This window comes from Osmia bicornis, chromosome 7, assembly GCF_907164935.1.
Source record: "Osmia bicornis bicornis chromosome 7, iOsmBic2.1, whole genome shotgun sequence".
In the NCBI taxonomy this organism is placed as follows: Eukaryota; Metazoa; Arthropoda; class Insecta; order Hymenoptera; family Megachilidae; genus Osmia; species Osmia bicornis.
Genome location: NC_060222.1, coordinates 10,676,371 through 10,702,328, shown reverse-complemented (window position 1 = coordinate 10,702,328; position 25,958 = coordinate 10,676,371). Strand labels below are relative to the sequence as shown.

Here is a 25,958-nt window from a genome sequence, read left to right as displayed (position 1 = left end):
ATTAAACTAACGGCCGTAATGATATAAATGTACATTTTCGATTCATTTAGCCCAAAAATCCAAGTATAGTTACGCTGCGAACTATTTCAAAGTCCTAGCGGCGTATTGCTTCGCCTCTTAGAACCGATTAGTCGAAAATTTCATCAATCTTATTTTTACATTCTGTACGACTGATCCATCGTTAAACGCCTTTAAACTAACGTCCGTGATGATATAAACGTACATTTTCGCTCCATTTAGCCAAAAAATCGAACTATAGTTACGCTCCGAAATACTTCAAAGTCCTAGCGGCGTATTGCTTCGCCTCTTAGAACCGATTAGTTGAAAATTTCATCAATCTTATTTTTACATTCTGTACGACTGATCCATCGTTAAACGCTATTAAACTAACGTCCGTGATGATATAAACGTACATTTTCGCTCCATTTAGCCAAAAAATCGAACTATAGTTACGATCCGAAATACTTCAAAGTCCTAGCGGCGTATTGCTTCGCCTCTTAGAACCGATTAGTCGAAAATTTCATCAATCTTATTTTTACATTCTGTACGACTGATCCATCGTTAAACGCCATTAAACTAACGTCCGTGATGATATAAACGTACATTTTCGCTCCATTTAGCCAAAAAATCGAACTATAGTTACGCTCCGAACTACTTCAAAGTCCTAGCGGCGTATTGCTTCGCCTCTTAGAACCGATTAGTCGAAAATTTCATCAATCTTATTTTTACATTCTGTACGACTGATCCATCGTTAAACGCTATTAAACTAACGTCCGTGGTGATATAAACGTACATTTTCGCTCCATTTAGCCAAAAAATCGAACTATAGTTACGCTCCGAAATACTTCAAAGTCCTAGCGGCGTATTGCTTCGCCTCTTAGAACCGATTAGTCGAAAATTTCATCAATCTTATTTTTACATTCTGTACGACTGATCCATCGTTAAACGCCATTAAACTAACGTCCGTGATGTTATAAACGTACATTTTCGCTCCATTTAGCCAAAAAATCGAACTATAGTTACGATCCGAAATACTTCAAAGTCCTAGCGGCGTATTGCTTCGCCTCTTAGAACCGATTAGTCGAAAATTTCATCAATCTTATTTTTACATTCTGTACGACTGATCCATCGTTAAACGCCATTAAACTAACGTCAGTGATGATATAAACGTACATTTTCGCTCCATTTAGCCAAAAAATCGAACTATAGTTACGCTCCGAAATACTTCAAAGTCCTAGCGGCGTATTGCTTCGCCTCTTAGAACCGATTAGTCGAAAATTTCATCAATCTTATTTTTACATTCTGTACGACTGATCCATCGTTAAACGCTATTAAACTAACGGCCGTAATGATATAAATGTACATTTTCGCATCATTTAGCCAAAAATCGAACTATAGTTACGCTCCGAAATACTTCAAAGTCCTAGCGGCGTATTGCTTCGCCTCTTAGAACCGATTAGTCGAAAATTTCAACAATCTTATTTTTACATTCTGTACGACTGATCCATCGTTAAACGCTATTAAACTAACGGCCGTAATGATATAAATGTACATTTTCGATTCATTTAGCCCAAAAATCCAAGTATAGTTACGCTGCGAACTATTTCAAAGTCCTAGCGGCGTATTGCTTCGCCTCTTAGAACCGATTAGTCGAAAATTTCAACAATCTTATTTTTACATTCTGTACGACTGATCCATCGTTAAACGCTATTAAACTAACGTCCGTGATGATATAAACGTACATTTTCGCTCCATTTAGCCAAAAAATCGAACTATAGTTACGCTCCGAAATACTTCAAAGTCCTAGCGGCGTATTGCTTCGCCTCTTAGAACCGATTAGTTCAAAATTTCATCAATCTTATTTTTACATTCTGTACGACTGATCCATCGTTAAACGCCATTAAACTAACGTCCGTGATGTTATAAACGTACATTTTCGCTCCTTTTAGCCAAAAAATCGAACTATAGTTACGCTCCGAACTACTTCAAAGTCCTAGCGGCGTATTGCTTCGCCTCTTAGAACCGATTAGTTGAAAATTTCATCAATCTTATTTTTACATTCTGTACGACTGATCCATCGTTAAACGCTATTAAACTAACGGCCGTAATGATATAAATGTACATTTTCGATTCATTTAGCCCAAAAATCCAAGTATAGTTACGCTGCGAACTATTTCAAAGTCCTAGCGGCGTATTGCTTCGCCTCTTAGAACCGATTAGTCGAAAATTTCATCAATCTTATTTTTACATTCTGTACGACTGATCCATCGTTAAACGCCATTAAACTAACGTCCGTGATGTTATAAACGTACATTTTCGCATCATTTAGCCAAAAAATCGAACTATAGTTACGTTCCGAAATACTTCAAAGTCCTAGCGGCGTATTGCTTCGCCTCTTAGAACCGATTAGTTGAAAATTTCATCAATCTTATTTTTACATTCTGTACGCCTGATCCACCGTTAAACGCTATTAAACTAACGTCCGTGATGATATAAACGTCCATTTTTGCTCCATTTAGCCAAAAATCGTACTATAGTTACGATCCGAAATACTTCAAAGTCCTAGCGGCGTATTGCTTCGCCTCTTAGATCCGATTAGTCGAAAATTTCATCAATCTTATTTTTACATTCTGTACGACTGATCCATCGTTAAACGCCATTAAACTATCGTCCGTGATGTTATAAACGTACATTTTCGCTCCATTTCAGCCAAAAAATCGAACTATAGTTACGCTCCGAAATACTTCAAAGTCCTAGCGGCGTATTGCTTCGCCTCTTAGAACCGATTAGTCGAAAATTTCATCAATCTTATTTTTACATTCTGTACGACTGATCCATCGTTAAACGCTATTAAGCTAACGTCCGTGATGTTATCAATGTACATTTTCGCTCCATTTAGCCAAAAAATCGAACTATAGTTACGTTCCGAAATACTTCAAAGTCCTAGCGGCGTATTGCTTCGCCTCTTAGAACCGATTAGTCGAAAATTTCATCAATCTTATTTTTACATTCTGTACGACTGATCCATCGTTAAACGCCATTAAACTAACGTCCGTGATGATATAAACGTACATTTTCGCTCCATTTAGCCAAAAAATCGAACTATAGTTACGATCCGAAATACTTCAAAGTCCTAGCGGCGTATTGCTTCGCCTCTTAGAACCGATTAGTCGAAAATTTCATCAATCTTATTTTTACATTCTGTACGACTGATCCATCGTTAAACGCCATTAAACTAACGTCCGTGATGTTATAAACGTACATTTTCGCTCCATTTAGCCAAAAAATCGAACTATAGTTACGCTCCGAAATACTTCAAAGTCCTAGCGGCGTATTGCTTCGCCTCTTAGAACCGATTAGTTGAAAATTTCATCAATCTTATTTTTACATTCTGTACGACTGATCCATCGTTAAACGCTATTAAACTAACGTCCGTAATGATATAAATGTACATTTTCGATTCATTTAGCCCAAAAATCCAAGTATAGTTACGCTGCGAAATATTTCAAAGTCCTAGCGGCGTATTGCTTCGCCTCTTAGAACCGATTAGTCGAAAATTTCAACAATCTTATTTTTACATTCTGTACGACTGATCCATCGTTAAACGCTATTAAACTAACGGCCGTAATGATATAAATGTACATTTTCGATTCATTTAGCCCAAAAATCCAAGTATAGTTACGCTGTGAACTATTTCAAAGTCCTAGCGGCGTATTGCTTCGCCTCTTTGAACCGATTAGTCGAAAATTTCAACAATCTTATTTTTACATTCTGTACGACTGATCCATCGTTAAACGCTATTAAACTAACGTCCGTGATGATATAAACGTACATTTTCGCTCCATTTAGCCAAAAAATCGAACTATAGTTACGCTCCGAAATACTTCAAAGTCCTAGCGGCGTATTGCTTCGCCTCTTAGAACCGATTAGTCGAAAATTTCATCAATCTTATTTTTACATTCTGTACGACTGATCCATCGTTAAACGCCATTAAACTAACGTCCGTGATGTTATAAACGTACATTTTCGCTCTATTTAGCCAAAAAATCGAACTATAGTTACGCTCCGAAATACTTCAAAGTCCTAGCGGCGTATTGCTTCGCCTCTTAGAACCGATTAGTTGAAAATTTCATCAATCTTATTTTTACATTCTGTACGACTGATCCATCGTTAAACGCTATTAAACTAACGTCCGTGATGATATAAACGTACATTTTCGCTCCATTTAGCCAAAAAATCGAACTATAGTTACGATCCGAAATACTTCAAAGTCCTAGCGGCGTATTGCTTCGCCTCTTAGAACCGATTAGTCGAAAATTTCATCAATCTTATTTTTACATTCTGTACGACTGATCCATCGTTAAACGCCATTAAACTAACGTCCGTGATGTTATAAACGTACATTTTCGCTCCTTTTAGCCAAAAAATCGAACTATAGTTACGCTCCGAAATACTTCAAAGTCCTAGCGGCGTATTGCTTCGCCTCTTAGAACCGATTAGTTGAAAATTTCATCAATCTTATTTTTACATTCTGTACGACTGATCCATCGTTAAACGCTATTAAACTAACGTCCGTGATGATATAAATGTACATTTTCGATTCATTTAGCCCAAAAATCGAACTATAGTTACGATGCGAAAAATTTCAAAGTCCTAGCGGCGTATTGCTTCGCCTCTTAGAACCGATTAGTCGAAAATTTCATCAATCTTATTTTTACATTCTGTACGACTGATCCATCGTTAAACGCCATTAAACTAACGTCCGTGATGATATAAACGTACATTTTCGCTCCTTTTAGCCAAAAAATCGAACTATAGTTACGCTCCGAAATACTTCAAAGTCCTAGCGGCGTATTGCTTCGCCTCTTAGAACCGATTAGTTGAAAATTTCATCAATCTTATTTTTACATTCTGTACGACTGATCCATCGTTAAACGCTATTAAACTAACGTCCGTGATGATATAAATGTACATTTTCGATTCATTTAGCCCAAAAATCGAACTATAGTTGCGCTCCGAACTATTTCAAAGTCCTAGCGGCGTATTGCTTCGCCTCTTAGAACCGATTAGTCGAAAATTTCATCAATCTTATTTTTACATTTTGTACGACTGATCCATCGTTAAACGCTACTAAACTAACGTCCGTGATGTTATAAACGTACATTTTCGCATCATTTAGCCAAAAAATCGAACTATAGTTACGTTCCGAAATACTCCAAAGTCCTAGCGGCGTATTGCTTCGCCTCTTAGAACCGATTAGTTGAAAATTTCATCAATCTTATTTTTACATTCTGTACGCCTGATCCATCGTTAAACGCTATTAAACTAACGTCCGTGATGATATAAACGTCCATTTTTGATCCATTTAGCCAAAAAATCGAACTATAGTTACGATCCGAAATACTTCAAAGTCCTAGCGGCGTATTGCTTCGCCTATTAGAACCGATTAGTCGAAAATTTCATCAATCTGATTTTTACATTCTGTACGACTGATCCATCGTTAAACGCTATTAAGCTAACGTCCGTGATGTTATCAATGTACATTTTCGCATCATTCAGCCAAAAAATCGAACTATAGTTACGCTCCGAAATACTTCAAAGTCCTAGCGGCGTATTGCTTCGCCTCTTAGAACCGATGAGTCGAAAATTTCATCAATCTTATTTTTACATTCTGTACGACTGATCCATCGTTAAACGATATTAAACTAACGGCCGTAATGATATAAATGTACATTTTCGATTCATTTAGCCCAAAAATCCAAGTATAGTTACGATGCGAAATACTTCAAAGTCCTAGCGGCGTATTGCTTCGCCTCTTAGAACCGATTAGTCGAAAATTTCATCAATCTTATTTTTACATTCTGTACGACTGATCCATCGTTAAACGCCATTAAACTAACGTCCGTGATGATATAAACGTACATTTTCGCTCCATTTAGCCAAAAAATCGAACTATAGTTACGCTCCGAAATACTTCAAAGTCCTAGCGGCGTATTGCTTCGCCTCTTAGAACCGATTAGTTGAAAATTTCATCAATCTTATTTTTACATTCTGTACGACTGATCCATCGTTAAACGCTATTAAACTAACGTCCGTGATGATATAAACGTCCATTTTTGCTCCATTTAGCCAAAAATCGAACTATAGTTACGATCCGAAATACTTCAAAGTCCTAGCGGCGTATTGCTTCGCCTCTTAGAACCGATTAGTCGAAAATTTCATCAATCTTATTTTTACATTCTGTACGACTGATCCATCGTTAAACGCCATTAAACTAACGTCCGTGATGATATAAACGTACATTTTCGCTCCATTAGCCCAAAAATCGAACTATAGTTACGCTCCGAAATACTTCAAAGTCCTAGCGGCGTATTGCTTCGCCTCTTAGAACCGATTAGTTGAAAATTTCATCAATCTTATTTTTACATTCTGTACGACTGATCCATCGTTAAACGCTATTAAACTAACGGCCGTAATGATATAAATGTACATTTTCGATTCATTTAGCCAAAAAATCGAACTATAGTTACGCTGCGAAATATTTCAAAGTCCTAGCGGCGTATTGCTTCGCCTCTTAGAACCGATTAGTCGAAAATTTCAACAATCTTATTTTTACATTCTGTACGACTGATCCATCGTTAAACGCTATTAAACTAACGGCCGTAATGATATAAATGTACATTTTCGATTCATTTAGCCCAAAAATCGAACTATAGTTACGATCCGAAATACTTCAAAGTCCTAGCGGCGTATTGCTTCGCCTCTTAGAACCGATTAGTCGAAAATTTTAACAATCTTATTTTTACATTCTGTACGACTGATCCATCGTTAAACGCTATTAAACTAACGTCCGTGATGATATAAACGTACATTTTCGCTCCATTTAGCCAAAAAATCGAACTATAGTTACGATCCGAAATACTTCAAAGTCCTAGCGGCGTATTGCTTCGCCTCTTAGAACCGATTAGTCGAAAATTTCATCAATCTTATTTTTACATTCTGTACGACTGATCCATCGTTAAACGCCATTAAACTAACGTCCGTGATGATATAAACGTACATTTTCGCTCCATTTAGCCAAAAAATCGAACTATAGTTACGCTCCGAAATACTTCAAAGTCCTAGCGGCGTATTGCTTCGCCTCTTAGAACCGATTAGTCGAAAATTTCATCAATCTTATTTTTACATTCTGTACGACTGATCCATCGTTAAACGCTATTAAACTAACGTCCGTGATGATATAAACGTACATTTTCGCTCCATTTAGCCAAAAAATCGAACTATAGTTACGCTCCGAATACTTCAAAGTCCTAGCGGCGTATTGCTTCGCCTCTTAGAACCGATTAGTCGAAAATTTCATCAATCTTATTTTTACATTCTGTACGACTGATCCATCGTTAAACGCTATTAAACTAACGTCCGTGATGATATAAACGTACATTTTCGCTCCATTTAGCCAAAAAATCGAACTATAGTTACGATCCGAAATACTTCAAAGTCCTAGCGGCGTATTGCTTCGCCTCTTAGAACCGATTAGTCGAAAATTTCATCAATCTTATTTTTACATTCTGTACGACTGATCCATCGTTAAACGCTATTAAACTAACGTCCGTGATGTTATAAACGTACATTTTCGCTCCATTTAGCCAAAAAATCGAACTATAGTTACGCTCCGAAATACTTCAAAGTCCTAGCGGCGTATTGCTTCGCCTCTTAGAACCGATTAGTCGAAAATTTTAACAACCTTATTTTTACATTCTGTACGACTGATCCATCGTTAAACGCTATTAAGCTAATGCCTGTGATGATATAAACGTACATTTTCGCTCCATTTAGCCAAAAAGTAATAATAGTAATAATGATATTGTTATCAAATCTACATTGATCTGTGGGAAGGCATCAGAATATTACATTATATCTAATGTAGATATAGTAATAATGATATTGTTATTAAATGAATATTGGTCTGTGGGGTTAAATCAGGATATTAAATTACATCTGATGTAGATATAGTAATAATGATACTGTTATCAAATGTACATTGATCTGTGGGAAGGGATGAGTATATTACATTATATCTAATGGAGATATAGTAATAATGATATTGTTATTAAATGTATGTTACATATCTAATGTAGATATAGTAATAAGCACACAGTTGTTATATGTACATTGATCTGTGGGACGGGATCAGTATATTACATTATATCTAATGTATATATAGTAATAATGATATTGTTATTAAATGAACATTGGTCTGTGGGAACAAACCAGTATATTACATTGTATCTAAAGTAAATATAGTAATAACGATACTGTTATTATATGTACATTGATCTGTGGGAAGGGATTAGTATATGACATTATATGCAATGTAGATATAGTATCAGCGATGTTTTTATCAAATGTACATTGATCTGTGGGAAGGGATCAGAATATTACATTATATCTAATGTAGATATAGTAATAATGATATTGTTATTAAATGAATATTGGTCTGTGGGGTTAAATCAGGATATTAAATTACATCTGATGTAGATATAGTAATAATGATACTGTTTTCAAATGTACATTGTCCGGTGGGATTAAATCGGTATATTCAATTACATCCAACGTAGATATAGTAATAACGATACTGTTATTATATGTACATTGATCTGTGGGAAGGGATTAGTGCATTACATTATATCCAATGTAGATATAGTATCTGCGATGTTTTTTTCAAATGTACATTGATCTGTGGGAAGGGATCAGTATATTACATTATATCTAACGAAGATATTTTTTTTTTTTTTTTTTTTTTAAGAGGTGGAAATGCTTTACGCAGACCCCCGCAATATGTTGCGGAGGGACTGTGGGACTCTCCCTCCAGCAATTATGCCGAAGGGCCTACCCACTAAAACCACCTCTGATCCCACGTAAGAGCCCAGAGCGGAATCCGCTCATCGCATTACTTCGGTCTGGGCGCGTGGCGTGCTCGCCTGCGCAAACAGCAGGCCTCCTCTATTCTACAGGACCTGGACGGGGTCCTGTAGACACCCATCGACCCTCTTCGCCACCAGGACAGAGGCCGCGAACGCCGCGACCGCGTCCCACAGTTCTACGCTCCGCAGCATCACTCCCACGATGTTTTCGGGGGTGATGTCGTGGTCAGCTGCGTTGGCCACTGCGGAGCGTTCCTCGCTAAAGCGAGCACAGACGAAGAACGTGTGGAACGCGTCGTCTCGCTCGGCGTCGCAGTAGTAGCACGTCGGGGACCTGACTTTGACCATCCGGTACAAATAGTTCCGGAAGTAGCCGTGTCCTGACAGGAGCTGGCTGAGGTAGAAGTCTACCTCGCCGTGAGCTCGCTCCTGCCAGGGCCTCAGGTCCCCAATCAACCGGGCTGTCCACCGGCCCGTGCCGCCCGCGATCCAGCGGCGCTGCCACTCCGAGAGGGTTTCAGCGCGCGCTATCCCCGCGGCCTCTGTCCTGTCCATCTCCGAGCTCAGCTCGAAGATCCTCCTCCTCTCCTTGGCGAGAAGATCGATGGGGAGGATCCCAGCGATCGCGAGCACTGCAAGTGCGGATACTGTACGATAACAGCTAGCGACTCGCAGCGCTCCGCGACGCTGGACGGAGGCCATGCGTGCCCTGTATTTCTTGATGTCCAGGGCCCCGGCCCATATCTCAGCTCCGTACAGGAGCATGGACTGGACGGTGGACATCAAGAGCCTACGTTTCCCAGGCCTCGGCCCGCCGATGTTGGCCATCAGCCTGCTCAGCGCTGCCGACTTTGCCGTCGCCCTGTCGGAGACTGCGCGTATGTGGTCCCAGTAGGTGAGCTTGTTATCAAGCATCACCCCCAGGTACCGTGCGCTTCTACGTGTCTGGACAGCCACGTCACCCACCATCATAGGTACGACGGTGGGTATACGCCTCCTCGTAAGCACGACGATCTCGGTCTTCGGGATCGCCAGCTGGAGGCCGTGGCTGTCCATCCAGTCTCCGACCCGCCGCATCACCTGGTTCAGCTTGAGCTGCGCCAGCTCGATGCTACGGGCGGTGATGACGACGGCGATGTCGTCCGCGTACGCGACAAGGTACACGTCATCGGGCATTTCGATGCTGAGTAGGCTGTCGTACAAGACGTTCCAGAGGTCGGGTCCCAGAACGGACCCCTGCGCTGCCCCGGCTGAGACTGCGCGACTTCTGGAACCCTCTTCCGTCTCGTACGTAAGCCAGCGATCACGGAGGTAATCGCTGACCATGGCCAACAGATAGCTGGGGACTCGAAAACGCTCGAGCGCCCGCAGCATATCTATCCACCTCGCCGAGTTGAACGCGTTGCGAACGTCCAGCGTGACGAGGAGGACCAGCGGGCGGGCCTGGTGGCACGCATTGTCCGCACGTCCGACAGCTTCGACTACATCGGAGATGGCACTGAGGGTGGAGTGCCCTCTCCTGAAGCCGTGCTGTCGGTCCGACAGGTCACCGGCGGCTTGTACTGCCTGAAGCAGGCGAGCCTTCAGCATCTTCTCCATCACCTTACCGGCTGTGTTTAGCATACACAGCGGTCGGTAAGATGACGGAGAGTCCGGGGGGCCCTTCCCCTTGCTGATAAGTACAAGCCGCGCAACCTTCCAGGGCGACGGGAAGACGCTTGCCCGGAGGCAGGTGTTGTACATTTCCAGCAAGAGGTCCGGGTGAAGACGCGCCACCATCTTCAGGACCTCCGCTGGAATGCCGTCCGGGCCCGGGGCTTTCCTGGACTTCAAGGAACCCACTGCTGACAGCAGCTCCTCCCGAGTGAAGGTGGGGGCGGCCTCTCCGTCACCCAGCTCCGGATAAAAATCCCTTGCTGGATGGTTAGGAAACAGTCCGTCCACCACACGCTCGGTGGTAGCTGCGTCCATCGTGCTCTGCGCGGCGGGCAACCGGATCTTGCGGGTGACAAGCTTATAGGCTTGTCCCCAAGGGTCGCGGTTCACCTCGTCGCACAGCTCTCGCCAGCAGCGGACTTTACTATCCTTGATAGCCCGATTGAGCGTCTTCTTTGCCACCTTGTACTCGGCTGACCTGTCGGAGGCCTCCGTTCTACCGCGGGCTCGTTGCGCCAGTCTCCGTAGCCTCAGACACTCCCGTCTGAGACCGGCGATCTGGTCCGTCCACCAGTATGCCTGGGCTCGGCCTTTCCACGGCTTTTTGCGGGGGATCGAGGCGTCGCAAGCCCGAGTGATGAGCCGCATGGTGTCGCTGACCAGGGCCTCAGCGAAGCCCCTATCGGGGCGATCGCCGGGGGCGGATGGTATGCCCCCGAGGCCGCGACTCAAACACTCGGCGAACTTTTCCTCGTCCAGCTTGGCCGTGTTCCAGCCAAGTGGGCGCTGAGGATTGCGGTGCTGTGCCGCTCTACCGGACGATATCTGGAAGGTGATGTACTGATGATCACTACCAGTGAAATCTTCCATCACCCTCCAGCCCACGGCTCGGCGACCCAGACACTCCGAAACCAGAGTAACGTCTGGAATGGAATCGCCGAAGCCGGGTCGTCGGTAGGTCGGTGTAGTGCCGGTGTTGAGCACTATCAACCCCAGCCTGGATGCCATCTCCATAACCAGTTTGCCCCTGGTGTTGGGAGCTGGCATCCCCCACTCTAGAGCCCTGGCATTGAAATCGCCTGCCACAACGAGCCCGCCGTTCATGTCGCGGAGCGCGTCTTCCAGGTCGTCGAGCTTTTCCCGGAACACGCAAGTGCTATCGTTGGGGGAGAGATAGACACTCACGTATGTAACGTCCCGGGATTTGGCTCAAACGAACCCACGACCCGCTCCGCGACACACCACTGGAACCTTCCGGAGGTCCCTCACCCAGAGCGCGGCGACGCCCAGGTCGTCGACGTACCACGACGAGCAGTCCCGGTTCCGGTACTGCTCGTTGCGACCTGGCTGCGGTTCAGATTGCACTGAATCACCGTCGTCATTGCGTCCCGCGCTTCTGGGCACTGAGGACGTCTCGGAAGGCGTTACAGCCCCCAGACCCTGGTGCGTGATCGAGCTGCTGCACGCCCAGCTCGGCGCAGAGCATGCAGCGTGGAGGGGAGGTGCAGTCGTTGGACTTGTGATTGTCCTTACCGCACCTCCAGCAGGCCTTGCTTCGGTCTGGGCCCTTGCAGTCCCGCTTCGTGTGCCCATAGGCTAAGCACCTGAAGCACTTCGGGACTTCGGCCCAGCGCCTGACTCGGCAGTTTATCCAGCCGATCTTGATGCGATTTCTCGCGATCAGCTGGATGGAAGCCGGCTCCTCGGCATCCACCACTGCCTTGCGTTGCTCACTGCTGTTTGGCGCGAGCATGGTGACCTTCAGCTCCCCCCTTAGCTGGTCACCAAGAGCTCGCACCACAGCAGCGCGCACCTCCTCGCCGGTCGTGCAGCAGTCGAGATCACATATCTCGACGCGCATGCGCGGTACCAGGGTCCTGATCTCCGCGGTGTCCCCCACGGCGGCTTTGATGGCGTCCTGGAGGGCACGCTGGTCCTTGCAGCGCGCCGCCCCCCTGTGTCTTCCGGATTTGGCGGAACTCCGTCTCCGTCTCCTCCGGACGCACCTGCCGCCGGATTGTACCCAGGACGTCCGCGTAGGACTTCCCGGCTACCGGCTGCACGACGACGGCGCTACGCTACGGCCTGCGCCGCCGTTTCCTCTTCCTCCGCTGCTTGCCCTTGGCAGGCGTCGGCGGAGGTGCCACGGACTTAGCCGCGCCCGCCTTCAGCTTACCCGGCGCCGTTCCGGGTTTTTTGGGGGCGGCTTTATCCGTCGTCGTGGAGGCAACCTTAGGGGTGCTCTGGGGGACACCTTTTGGGGTTCCCTTTGAGGGTTCCGCATTGTCGGTCCCTTTCACCCTTTTCCCCTTTCTCTTGCCAGCCACAGTGGCCCACGACTCGGTCGCGGGAGCTGGCCTTTCCCTGCGCTTATTCTCCTCCTCCTCGGGGGAGGATGGCACAAGGGGTCGGGGCCTCTTGCGTGTGCTGGCAGGCACCTCTACTCCTGCTGATGACGATGACGCACGGAGAACCTGCGTCAGGATGGCGTGGTTAGCCCGCATCAACTGGCGAAGGGCATCGCCACGTTCCTCTGCTTCTCCGTGCTCTTTCGCATGCTGGAAATCACCTCGAGCATACGCGTGAGGTGATCCTCCCCATTCTTGTGGGCCGCCTCTGCTTGTCGAACCAGGGCAGGCCTGTGCAGAGGTGTGACAGCGGAACTGCCACACCCCTCTTCACGCGTAGCCAAAGACGATGAGGGGGCCACGTGGTCAACCCCCACAGCGCTGCAGTCGTCGGATAACGACGTCCCGGGGCCTGCTTGCGCACCCCTGTCGGACGCCGGCACTGGGGATCCGAGCCCCTGTGCGGTAAACATGTCTTCCTTCCTTAACCCGTCCATATTCGGTTTTTGATTCGGGGTTTCCTCCCCTAGTGTTTGGTCCGCGGGAGCTATTTTATTTCACTCCTACCCTACACGCACTCCGAAGAGTACGTGGCGAGCGTTCCCCTATCCGCCACCCGGGGACGCGCCACGTCGGGGTATCACCTCCCCGCCTGACCTGGTCGCCCAGGACAGGTTCGTGGATATCTAACGAAGATATAGCAATAACAATACTGGTATTATATGTACATTGATCTGTGGGAACAAATCAGTATATTACATTGTATCTAAAGTAAATATAGTAATAACGATACTGTTATTATATGTACATTGATCTGTGGGAAGGGATTAGTATATGACATTATATGCAATGTAGATATAGTACCAACGATGTTGTTATCAAATGTACATTGATCTGTGGGAAGGGATCACAATATTACATTATACCTAATGTAGATATAGTAATAATGATATTGTAATTAAGGGTACATTGGTCTGAGGGATGGGATCAGTCTATTACATTATATCTAATGTAGATATAGTAAAAATGATATTGTTATCAAATGTACATTGGTCTATGGGAACAAATCAGTATATTACATTGTATCTGATGAAGATATAGAAATAATGATATTGTTATTAAATGTCCATTGTTCTGTGAGACTAAATCTGTATATTAAATTGCATCTGATGTAGATATAGTAATAATGATATAGCTATTAAATGTATGTTATATATCTAATGTAGATATAGTAATAACGATACTGTTATTATATGCACTCTGATCTGTGGGAAGGGATTAGTATATTACATTATATCCAATGAAGATATAGTATCAATGATGTTGTTATAAAATTTTAATTGATCTGTGGGAAGGGATCAGTATATTACATTATACCTAAAGCAGATATAGTAATAATGATATTGTTATTAAATCTATATTACATGTCTAATGTAGATATAGTAATAACGAAACTGTTATTATATGCACATTGGTCTGTGGGAAGGGATCAGTATATTACATTATATCCAATGTAGATATAGTATCAACGATGTTGTTATAACATGTACATTGATCTGTGGGAAGGAATCAGTATATTACATTATATCTAATGTAGATATAGTGATAATGATATTGTTATTAAATGTACATTGGTCTGTGGGGTTAAATCAGGATATTAAATTACATCTGATGTAGATATAGTAATAATGATACTGTTATCAAATGTACATTGATCTGTGGGAAGGGATGAGTATATTACATTATATCTAATGGAGATATAGTAATAATGATATTGTTATTAAATGTATATTACATATCTGATGTAGATATAGTAATAAGCACACAGTTATTATATGTACATTGATCTGTGGGAAGGGATCAGTATATTACATTATATCTAATGTATATATAGTAATAATGATATTGTTATTAAATGAATATTGGTCTGTGGGAGCAAATCAGTATATTACATTATATCTGATGAAGATATAGTAATAATGATATAGTTATTAAATGAACATTGGTCTGTGGGAACAAATCAGTATATTACATTGTATCTAAAGTAAATATAGTAATAACGATACTGTTATTATATGTACATTGATCTGTGGGAAGGGATCAGTATATTACATTAGGTCTAATGTAAATGTAGTAATAATGATATTGTAATTAAGGGTACATTGGTCTGAGGGATGGGATCAGTCTATTACATTATATCTAATGTAGATATAGTAAAAATGATATTGTTATCAAATGTACATTGGTTGTTCGAGCGTTAGTTAAAATTTAGACGGTTTATAGAACGTGCCTGATAGGGACCACCGAGGTGTTCCCTTCGGAGAACGAGGTAACGTCTAGACGTGTGAGGAGACGAAAATGTATCGCGTTCAAAAAAGTTAGTCGTCAACGAATCTCGGTCGCGATCGGTCAAACAATCATACCTTTATACCGCGTATTCGAGGTGAAACAGTTTTCTTGATTACGCAAACTTCCAATAATACACTATCAGATCGACTAAAATCTTGTCGTCAACAAACATCATTTAACGTCTCTCACGACGGCTGGACGTCTCTCTGCGCAAGAGACTCCAACGGAACCTGGTTTCCGTACCATCATAATTGGACGTCTTTTCGCACGAGAGACTCCAACGGGAACTGTTTCCCGAAAAAACCACTATCACGCGATTAATCAATCGCTGATGGGCGCCCGACCTCGTGTACACGAAATCCTTCATAACACACGCGACACACTCACACACAAAACACATAATTCAAATTCAAGGGTTTTTTACGCCTTCGGGCTTTTTCCCTTTTTTAAATAACATAATCAAGGGTTTTTTACGCCTTCGGGCTTTTTCCCTTGTTTGATACGAAAATAAACTATCACTTTTTATACCAGATTAATCTTGACGCATTATTTAATAAACCTGCTTCGATTCATCCTAAACATCCGATCAAAACGTAAAATAATTACGACAGTTCCCCGAATTTCCACCCGGCCTTATCGCTCTCGACTGTTTAGAAAACTCGAGAACCGAAACTAAAGGGGGAACGAATTCGAAGAGAGTTGAGATCGAGAGGACAGGCATTCTCGTTCCAGCCTTCGAACATCGATCATTCGAAAACGCTTCGAGTTGAACGGTTTCGATCATACATTTTGGTGCCTCCTGTGAGGAATGTTCGCGTGTGTTTTAAAGACAAAGTGAGTGTGTTCGCACAATTATCATCAATCCAATCATACGAAAGGATTAGTCTACAAAACATCCTGTTTCCGTCAAAGGAGAACTCCCCCGACCCACTGCTGCCGATCAAGGAAGACGTGGCCGGACTCATATAAGTTAAGTGCTTTCAATTTACATCATTTAAGATTAAAAATTTAAACGTTTTATTAGTACTATATGATTAACAATAGGATATCGGTTATTTGTTTGCTCTGCGGTGTCAGCTAAGATTTTTTATTCTTCAGAGATATTATTAGTTATTGCAGTTATCGCGTGCCTTTTTTAAGGTCGAGAACTTTGTTTATCGCGTTTTTATTTTGATTTAGACTAGGCAAATTTAATCTAAGTTGCGTCGTTTTGAAAAAAAAAAAAATTTTTACATTCTTATTTCGTTTTCTGTAAAGTTAAGTGTTTCCATATATTCATATTTAGAATAGTTTAATAGTATATCATTTCTCGAACGCTTTGTTTATCTCGCGTCATACGGTTTGTTCATTCGATATCGTAAACGTATAATTAACCATGAGCCGAGTGAAATTCATTGCCCAAAAGCGTGCAACGCTCAAATCAAAGTTAACGTCATGGGAAAACGCTCACGCACAGGGTCGAATCGACAAAATAAGTTTGAAACTGCGTTTTGATAGGATCACGGAATTGTATCGGGCCTACGAAGAATTGCATGATGAACTCGCGATTCTCGAGCCGGAAAATGAAGTCTTAAACGAGACAGAGGAGATTAACGAGCGGTATTTTGAAATTGCACGTCTTATGGCAAACTTGAGTGATGCAGGACCGTCATCGTCGCGAGTCGGTGACGCGAATTTCGCAAGTTCGACAATGCTCGAAAGACAACGTCGCGCCAAATTACCGGTCACCGAGGTACCCAAATTTGATGGGGACATACAAAATTGGATGTCTTATAAAAATTCGTTTATGTCTATGATCGACGCTCGTCCGGATATATCGGATTTGGAAAAATTCATTTATTTGAGGGACTCGTTGAGGGGAGAAGCTCTTAGTAAAATCTCAGTATTGGACGTAAGCGCGGATAATTATCAGCTCGCGTGGAATTTGCTTAAAGAAAATTATGAAAAAAGGCGAATAATCATTCACAGACATTTCGATTCCATTCTTGATTTGCCAAAACAAACGAAGCCTACGTACAAGGGCTTATCGAAGATTGTCGACGACGTGCGACAACACATAAACATGTTAAAGACTTTAGATGTTCAAATAGACGAAAATTTACTCGTTCATATCATTGAAAGAGCTTTACCGACTGAGACGCGTGACAAATGGGAAGATACGTTCAATTCAAGTACCATGCCCACCCTTGATCAAATCTTTAAATTCATTTCGGAAACCGCATTTAAAATTCTCGCGCACGAACAAGAACAGGCGCGTACAAAGAAGGAAAATGTACTCAAACGACCAAACTCAAGCTCTGATATGCGTTCCATGAAGGTACGCAAAGAACAAGTCGGAACCCGGGCGTTCGTAACGTCCACCGGCAGTAATTGCGTTCAGTGCAAACAATCGACACATCATTTATATAGCTGTCCAGCTTTCGGGACACTGTCTATTGCGCAAGGATGGGAAGTCGTAAAGAAAAATAAATTGTGTCGTAATTGTCTCAGATTGCATAAAGGAACATGTAAATCTATGCATTGTAAGCATTGCAATTCGTATCATCATTCAATGCTGCATTACTTTAAATCTCAGACGTCAAATCCAAACAGCGACACAGCACCAAATGCATCAGTCGATTCAACCAGAACCCAAAATTCGAATCAAAACAAAATTTGACTCCCGAACATCTCGCTATCGACTGTCTTGAATGCACCGCGATCGCAATTGATAATGAGCGCTCTTGTAAGAGTCAAGAATTCAAAAAACGAATTTGTACGAGCTCGTGTACTCTTAGATACTTGCGCGACGGCGCACTTTGTAACGGAAAGGTTCGCTAAAGGATTGAATACGCCTATGCGATCATGCTGCATTCCAATAGGCGCGATTGGCGGGATGACTTCAATATCAAAAAAGGCACTCGATATCTCTTTTCGGTCGCTATACAACGATTTCGAGAAAACATTAACATTTTTGACGGTTACAAAAATTGCTGATAGTATACCGAATGAGATCTTTCCTCGCGAATCGCTTAATATACCTTCGCACATTCGTTTAGCCGATCCGGAATTTCATTTGCCAAAGGCGGTCCATATGTTGATAGGGGCAGATGCCACCACGTCGTTATTATCGATCGGTCAGATTAATGTATCGAGAAAGGATTACGAAATTTTTATGCAGAAAACGCAACTCGGCTGGGTCGTTGTGGGCGGCGCGAAAGGAACCCTCGAAACAAAAAAGGTCACGTGCAATCTAAGCGAGCTGACTGAACAAATTGCGAAATTTTGGGTCATTGAAGACAACATCAGTGCGAAGGAATCGAAACTTGCAGAGGAGTCATTGTGTGAAGCATTTTACGCGCAAACTACAACGCGAGAGTCGTCAGGGCGGTATATAGTTCGATTGCCGTTTCGCGATCGCGATCAAGGTTTTGGCGATTCACGATCAAGCGCGCTTCGGCGGTTTCACGCGTTGGAGAAAAAATTGAGATCTAATCCGATACTCGATTCAGATTATAAAAGGGTCATGAACGAGTATATTAATTTAAATCACATGTCGTTAAGCGTCGACGACGGTGAAGAGGGATACTATTTACCTCATCATGCCGTAATTAAAGATACCAGCACCACAACAAAGCTACGGGTTGTTTTCGACGCATCTGCAAAATCGAACAAAGGCCTCTCATTGAACGATAAATTAATGGTCGGTCCGACGATTCAAGACAAATTGTTTGAACATCTTTTAAAGTTTCGTATGCATGCGTTTGTTCTTACGGCCGACATAGAAAAAATGTACCGACAGATAATAATTCACCCGGATGACCGTAAATTTCAACGTATCTTTTGGTACCACGAGGGTAAAATCGCTGTTTTTCAATTAAACACGGTGACATTTGGCGTCTCATCGGCACCTTTTCTCGCGATTAGGACCATTAAACAATTGGCCGACGACGAAAGCGCGAATTTCCCTCTAGCATCTCAAATTATAAAACGTGACCTTTACGTAGACGATTTACTGACCGGAGCAAATTCTTTATCAGAGATATTAAAAATTCGCGATGACATAATTGCGCTTTTAAAACGCGGTCAATTTAACATTAGACAATGGGCTTCGAATCACGACCACGCGCTTGACAGCATAGATGAGAAGGTATTAGGATCAGATCACGCTGTCGAGAATAATCCTATTCTAAAAACTCTTGGTACCGTGTGGAATTCGCGACGCGACAAAATCTTGTATAGCCTCAAACCGCTCGAGAGACCTGCTAAAATCACAAAACGGACAATTCTTTCAGAGATAGCTAAAATTTTTGATCCCCTTGGATTACTGGGACCGATATTATTAACCGCAAAAACGATTATGCAGGTGTGTTGGAAGACTAAAATCGATTGGGACGAGTCCGTGCCTAACACGTTACACACTACGTGGACGTCATTTAGCGATCAACTTCCGCTAATTCGCGAAGTATCCGTAGACCGTCGCCTCCTTCTGGATGACCCGATAAGTATTCAATTACATGGGTTTTGTGACGCGAGCAAGGTCGGATATGGTGCGTGCTTGTATTTGCGTTCTTGTGACAGCGGCGGGCGCGTGTTAGTTCGCCTGGCATGCGCGAAATCAAGAGTAGCTCCGTTGAAAACAACGACCATTCCCAGACTAGAATTATGCGCCGCTTTAACTTTAACTCGTCTTTATCAAGAATCACGTTCGACCTTTAATTTCAAACTCGATAACATCATCTTCTGGTCAGACTCTATGATCGTACTGCACTGGCTTAAAAAGTCGCCACAGGTTTTAAAAACCTTTGAAGCCAACCGCGTCGCTGAGATTCAGGGTATTGGCCGCGACATAGAATGGCGACACATAAACACCGAACAAAATCCGGCCGACGCTTTATCACGTGGCCAGTTGCCTGCTGAATTTCTAAAAAATAAATTATGGTTCAAGGGTCCATCGTGGCTTCAGCAGCCTGAACATCTTTGGCCTGTAAGCGCATATAAATCAATCACCGAACTCCCCGGCCTAAAGAAAAATATGTGCTTCGCGTTGAACGTCCAAACGGACATTTTTTCGAAATTCTCATCATATACGAGATTGGTACGGGTTACCGCATATTGCCGTCGAATGCGCCGCGCAAATCAATATAAAGGCGATCTTTGTACACAAGAGATCACAGAAACCGAGCGACAAATCATAAAAATTATTCAGTTGGAACAGTTCCAAAATGAAATCAATCAATTACAAAACACCGAAGATATCAAAAACTCTCGGTTGTTCAATCTGAGTCCATTCATAGATGAACACGGTTTGTTGCGTGTCGGCGGACGTTTGAAAAATGCAGACATCAGTTACGCACAAAAACACCCAATCTTGTTACCATCTCGTCATCACGTCACCGACCTCCTCATTCGCGAATCACATGAAAGAACCCTGCACGCGGGAATTCAAAACACGCTGTACACGATGCGACAGCGTTATTGGTTATTGGACGGAAGAAATCAAGTGCGCAAAATCGTCCGACGGTGCGTGCGTTGCTTCCGTTTCCGACCTACCGCGATTCAGCCTAAAATGGCGGATTTGCCGAGATCGCGAGTTGAAGAAGTCGCGGTTTTCACGAACGTAGGAGTGGATTTTTGCGGGCCGTTCTTTATTAAAGAAAAGAAGAAGCGAAACAAGGTACGCCTTAAAGCATATGGTTGTATTTTCATATGCATGACTGTCAAAGCAATCCATATCGAAATCGTATCCGACTTGTCAACAGAAAGCTTTTTAGGTGCGTTAAAGCGATTCATTGGCCGTCGAGGCGTCCCAACTAACATTTATTCAGACAACGGTACGAATTTTGTAGGGGCAAGCAATCAGCTACGCGAGGCATATTCGTTATTACAATCTGACGAATTCAAAAACCAACTTAACCAATATACATTGAGCAAACAAATAACTTGGCATTTTAACCCGCCTTTGACACCTCATTTCGGAGGTATATGGGAGGCGGCTGTAAAATCATTTAAACACCACTTTAAACGCGTCGTAGGAGATCTTCTGTTCACGTACGAGGAACTCACTACGTTCGCAATTGAAATAGAAGCGATTTTAAACTCCAGACCTTTGTGTCCGATTTCGTCGGATCCTAACGATCCGATTGCCCTAACATCTGCACACATTTTAATCGGCCGTCCGTTCACTATGTTACCCGAAAACGATTATTCGACTGTTCCAGAAAACCGTCTATCTACTTGGCGACTTATCACTAAGTCTCGTCAGAATTTTTGGAGACGATGGTACGTCGAATACTTAAACGAACTCCAGAAACGCCAAAAATGGCTAAAGACATGCAGCAATTTGAAACCTAATGACATGGTCATCATCATGGACAAAAATCAACCTTGCATGCGGTGGCAGTTGGGTCGGATTGTGGATGTTCATCCTGGAAGTGACGGTGCTGTCAGAGTCGCCACTGTGCGAACAGCCAATGGGACATTTCAACGAAATGCAACATTGTTATGTCCTCTACCGAATACGACATAAGTGGAGTGAAATCACTCCATCAATATATCATGTAAAACCACTCCGTTAACATATCATGTAATTACATTTTTACACTACACATTAACGAATTCACGTTTTGTTGCTCGCATTACTCGCAACGGGGGGAGAATGTTCGAGCGTTAGTTAAAATTTAGACGGTTTATAAAACGTGCCTGATAGGGACCACCGAGGTGTTCTCTTCGGAGAACGAGATAACGTCTAGAAGTGTGAGGAGACGAAAATGTATCGCGTTCAAAAAAGTTAGTCGTCAACGAATCTCGGTCGCGATCGGTCAAACAATCATACCTTTATACCGCGTATTCGAGGTGAAACAGTTTTCTTGATTACGCAAACTTCCAATAATACACTATCAGATCGACTAAAATCTTGTCGTCAACAAACATCATTTAACGTCTCTCACGACGGCTGGACGTCTCTCTGCGCAAGAGACTCCAACGGAACCTGGTTTCCGTACCATCATAATTGGACGTCTTTTCGCACGAGAGACTCCAACGGGAACTGTTTCCCGAAAAAACCACTATCACGCGATTAATCAATCGCTGATGGGCGCCCGACCTCGTGTACACGAAATCCTTCATAACACACGCGACACACTCACACACAAAACACATAATTCAAATTCAAGGGTTTTTTACGCCTTCGGGCTTTTTCCCTTTTTTAAATAACATAATCAAGGGTTTTTTACGCCTTCGGGCTTTTTCCCTTGTTTGATACGAAAATAAACTATCACTTTTTATACCAGATTAATCTTGACGCATTATTTAATAAACCTGCTTCGATTCATCCTAAACATCCGATCAAAACGTAAAATAATTACGACAGTTCCCCGAATTTCCACCCGGCCTTATCGCTCTCGACTGTTTAGAAAACTCGAGAACCGAAACTAAAGGGGGAACGAATTCGAAGAGAGTTGAGATCGAGGGGACAGGCATTCTCGTTCCAGCCTTCGAACATCGATCATTCGAAAACGCTTCGAGTTGAACGGTTTCGATCATACATTGGTCTGTGGGAGCAAATCAGTATGTTACATTGCATCTAATGAAGATATAGTAATAATGATATTGTTATTAAATGTCCATTGTTCTGTGAGACTAAATCCGTATATTAAATTGCATCTGATGTAGATATAGGAATAATGATATAGCTATTAAATGTATGTTATATATCTAATGTAGATATAGTAATAACGATACTGTTATTATATGCACATTGATCTGTGGGAAGGAATTAGTATATTACATTATATCTGTTAATATATGTACTAGTTTGTTAATATATAAATGTTTATTAATATATTTAGGATATATTTAGGACGTACAAGCATTTTGTGAAATTTTCAATATACCTTCTTTGTGTTTAGACCTGTTGTCGCTCTTACATGGTTCTCTACCATCTTTTGTTCTGATAAGCAATATAACAAAAACATCTAGTTACTTTCTTTCTCCTTCTTTTTCTCCGCCTGCAGGTGGCGCGCCCAAAATATGAATTCATAAACTAACACACCTCCTTGAATTCATATTACGCTCTTATAACTACACTTAACTGTAACAACACGCTTATACTACCGACCTATAACTATTGTGAACTATGAATCTATAATAATCCTAACATTGCTCTGAATCTCGCAAATTTGTTTCTTCCTAGAGATTTCGTCAGAACATCTGCAAGATTGTTTTCCGAGTCGACTTTAACAATATCAATTATTCTATGTCAATACTTCTATGTACTTGGAGCGCTTGGTAAAGTTTCCAAATTTAGCGATAGCAACCGCTCCTGAATTGTCTTCGTAAACATTTATTGGTTTATTAATTTTGACTTTAAAGTCCTTCAATAAATCTATCATCACCTTTAATTCACTAACTGACTCTGACAGGGCAACATATTCAGCAGCTGTTGACGACTTAGTTACACTTCCCTGTTTCCTTGACTTCCAGTAAACTACATTTCCGTATATTCTTAAGACATATCCTGTTGTTGATCTTCTATCTAACTCATCCCCAGCCCAGTCAGCATCAACAAAGCAATCAATCACCTCAGCACTTCCATTTCTTTTATAAGTTAACTTAAGATCTCTGGTTAAATACAAATATTTTAGAATTCTTTGTGCATACCTGTAGTGCGTCTCATTATAGCAATTCTGAAATCTGCTCAAGTAGTTAACACTGTAACTAACATCTAATCTAGTCCCTGTACTAATGTATAGTAAGGCTCCAATCAAATTCCTGAACCCAACATTGTTACATACTGACTGTGCTGGTTCCAATCTTAAGTTTTGTTCCATTGGCGTACAATACAGTTTCGCATTCTCAATATTGTATTTCCTTGCCAGTGACTCAATATAATCCCTTTGGTCTAAAGTCATCTCATGTTTATTATAATCATACTCAATGTTTATGCCCAAATAAGTTTTCACCTTTCCTAAGTCTTTCATTGCAAATCTATTTGACAATTTAGTTTTAATACTCTTAAGTTTCTCTTCATTTTTACCACAAATCAGCAAATCATCTACAAATATTATTAAGTAAAGTGGGTCATTTTGGTCACTTAGCATGTACAAACAATAGTCATTTTCACTTTTCTCAAAACCTAAATCTCTTATATACCTATCAAAACACTCATACCACGCCCTTGGGCTTTCACGCAAACCATATAAAGCTTTTTCTAATTTACATACTCTATCTGTACAATCTTCATAACCCAATGGTTGTTTTATATAAACTTCAGACTTAACTGTTCCATTCAAAAAAGCAGTCTCTACATCCATTTGTACTATAATTAAGCCATTTTGGCAGCAATATGACAATAATAATTTTAAGGTTTGCATCCTAGCCACCGGTGAATACACGTCTTCTAGCACTTCATTTTGTTGAAAGCCCCTAACTACAAGTCTAGCCTTTTTCTTGTTATTTGATTTATTTGTGAATACCCATTTCACATCTAAAACCTTTTTATCTCTAGGTCTTTGAACTAACCTCCAAGTTTTATTTTTCTTTAAACAATTTATCTCCCTATTCATCGCTTGTTTCCATAATTCAGACTCATCGCCTTCCAACGCTTCCTCAAAACTTATAGGACTATCTGCGCTTACAAAATTAACATAAATACAATTTGAACAAACTGAGCTATCACCATACCTTTCAGGCTTTTTCTTCACTCTCTCTGACTTCCTCAATTTACATTCCTGTCTATTATCATGGGTACAAGTAGCCTTCTCATTAGAAATTGTATCGATAACCTCATCCGGATTATCATTCCCTTTTATTTCCTGAGTTAAACTTTCGTTTTCACTTAAGTCATCATTATCATTAAAGTCACTTATAGAATTGTTCTCATCATCGCCTTTGAAACCTATCAGATTCACATTTTCCTCTATGATATCAACATGTCTCGCTATAACAATTTTATTATTAACCAAAACCCTATATCCAACGCTATCATATCCTAACAGTATCCCTAGATCAGCTTTTCTGTCCCATTTTGACTTCCTTCTTACCTCTGGTACTCTTACGAAAACTCTACTCCCATATAAACGTAAATTACTTATATTTGGTTTCTTTCCAGTTAAGATTTCATACGGAGTCTTGTTCTCTAAAGTATTTGCTAATGTTCTATTCTTTAAGTATGATGCAGTTCTAATTACTTCAGGCCAAAACCTACTATTCACTCTAGCCTCAGATAGCAAGCACCTGGCTGTGTCCATTATTGACCTATTGTACCTCTCAGCTGTGCCATTCAATTGATGTACATAAGGTGGGCAGGGTTCCAAGAAAATACCTTTCTCTCTCGCTAACCTATAAATATCTTTGTTTAGGTACTCTTTACCATTATCACACCTCAACTTTTTAATTTTCATTCCTGTTAAATTTTCAACTGTATTAATATAATCAATAAAACATTCATAAACTTCAGCTTTTGACCTAAGTGTATATACCCTTGCCGCCTTACTGTAATCATCAACAAAAGACAAAAAATATTTCTCGCCATCATAACCAGTGACACTCTGAGGACCATTCACATCTGTATGCACTATTTCAAGGAGGGCTTTAGCTCTCATTCTTTTATTTTCAAAAGGTAGATTGTGCATCTTGTTTTGTATACACGTACCGCATCGCAAAAGTTCAGGTTCTAATTCGTTTGGTATTCCATCGACTA

General features: G+C 41.8%; 2 protein-coding genes across 2 annotated transcripts; one reads left to right on the top strand and one right to left on the bottom strand.

Annotated features, from left to right (window-relative positions):
- Window positions 1–11,958: 11,958 nt before the first annotated feature.
- On the bottom strand, window positions 11,959–12,441 carry LOC123987958. Its single transcript, XM_046286385.1, has one exon. The coding sequence runs from the start codon at window positions 12,439–12,441 to the stop codon at window positions 11,959–11,961; it is 483 nt and encodes a 160-aa protein (XP_046142341.1).
- Window positions 12,442–18,350: 5,909 nt separating this feature from the next.
- Window positions 18,351–21,785, top strand: LOC123987957. Its single transcript, XM_046286384.1, has one exon. It carries the CDS (start codon window positions 18,351–18,353, stop codon window positions 21,783–21,785), a length of 3,435 nt encoding a protein of 1,144 aa, XP_046142340.1.
- Window positions 21,786–25,958: the final 4,173 nt, after the last annotated feature.

Excerpts from the sequence above, each read along its gene's own strand:
- LOC123987958 (XM_046286385.1), bottom strand. The coding sequence starts at position 12,441 with ATGCGCGTCGAGATATGTGATCTCGACTGCTGCACGACCGGCGAGGAG.
- LOC123987957 (XM_046286384.1), top strand. The coding sequence starts at position 18,351 with ATGTTGATAGGGGCAGATGCCACCACGTCGTTATTATCGATCGGTCAG.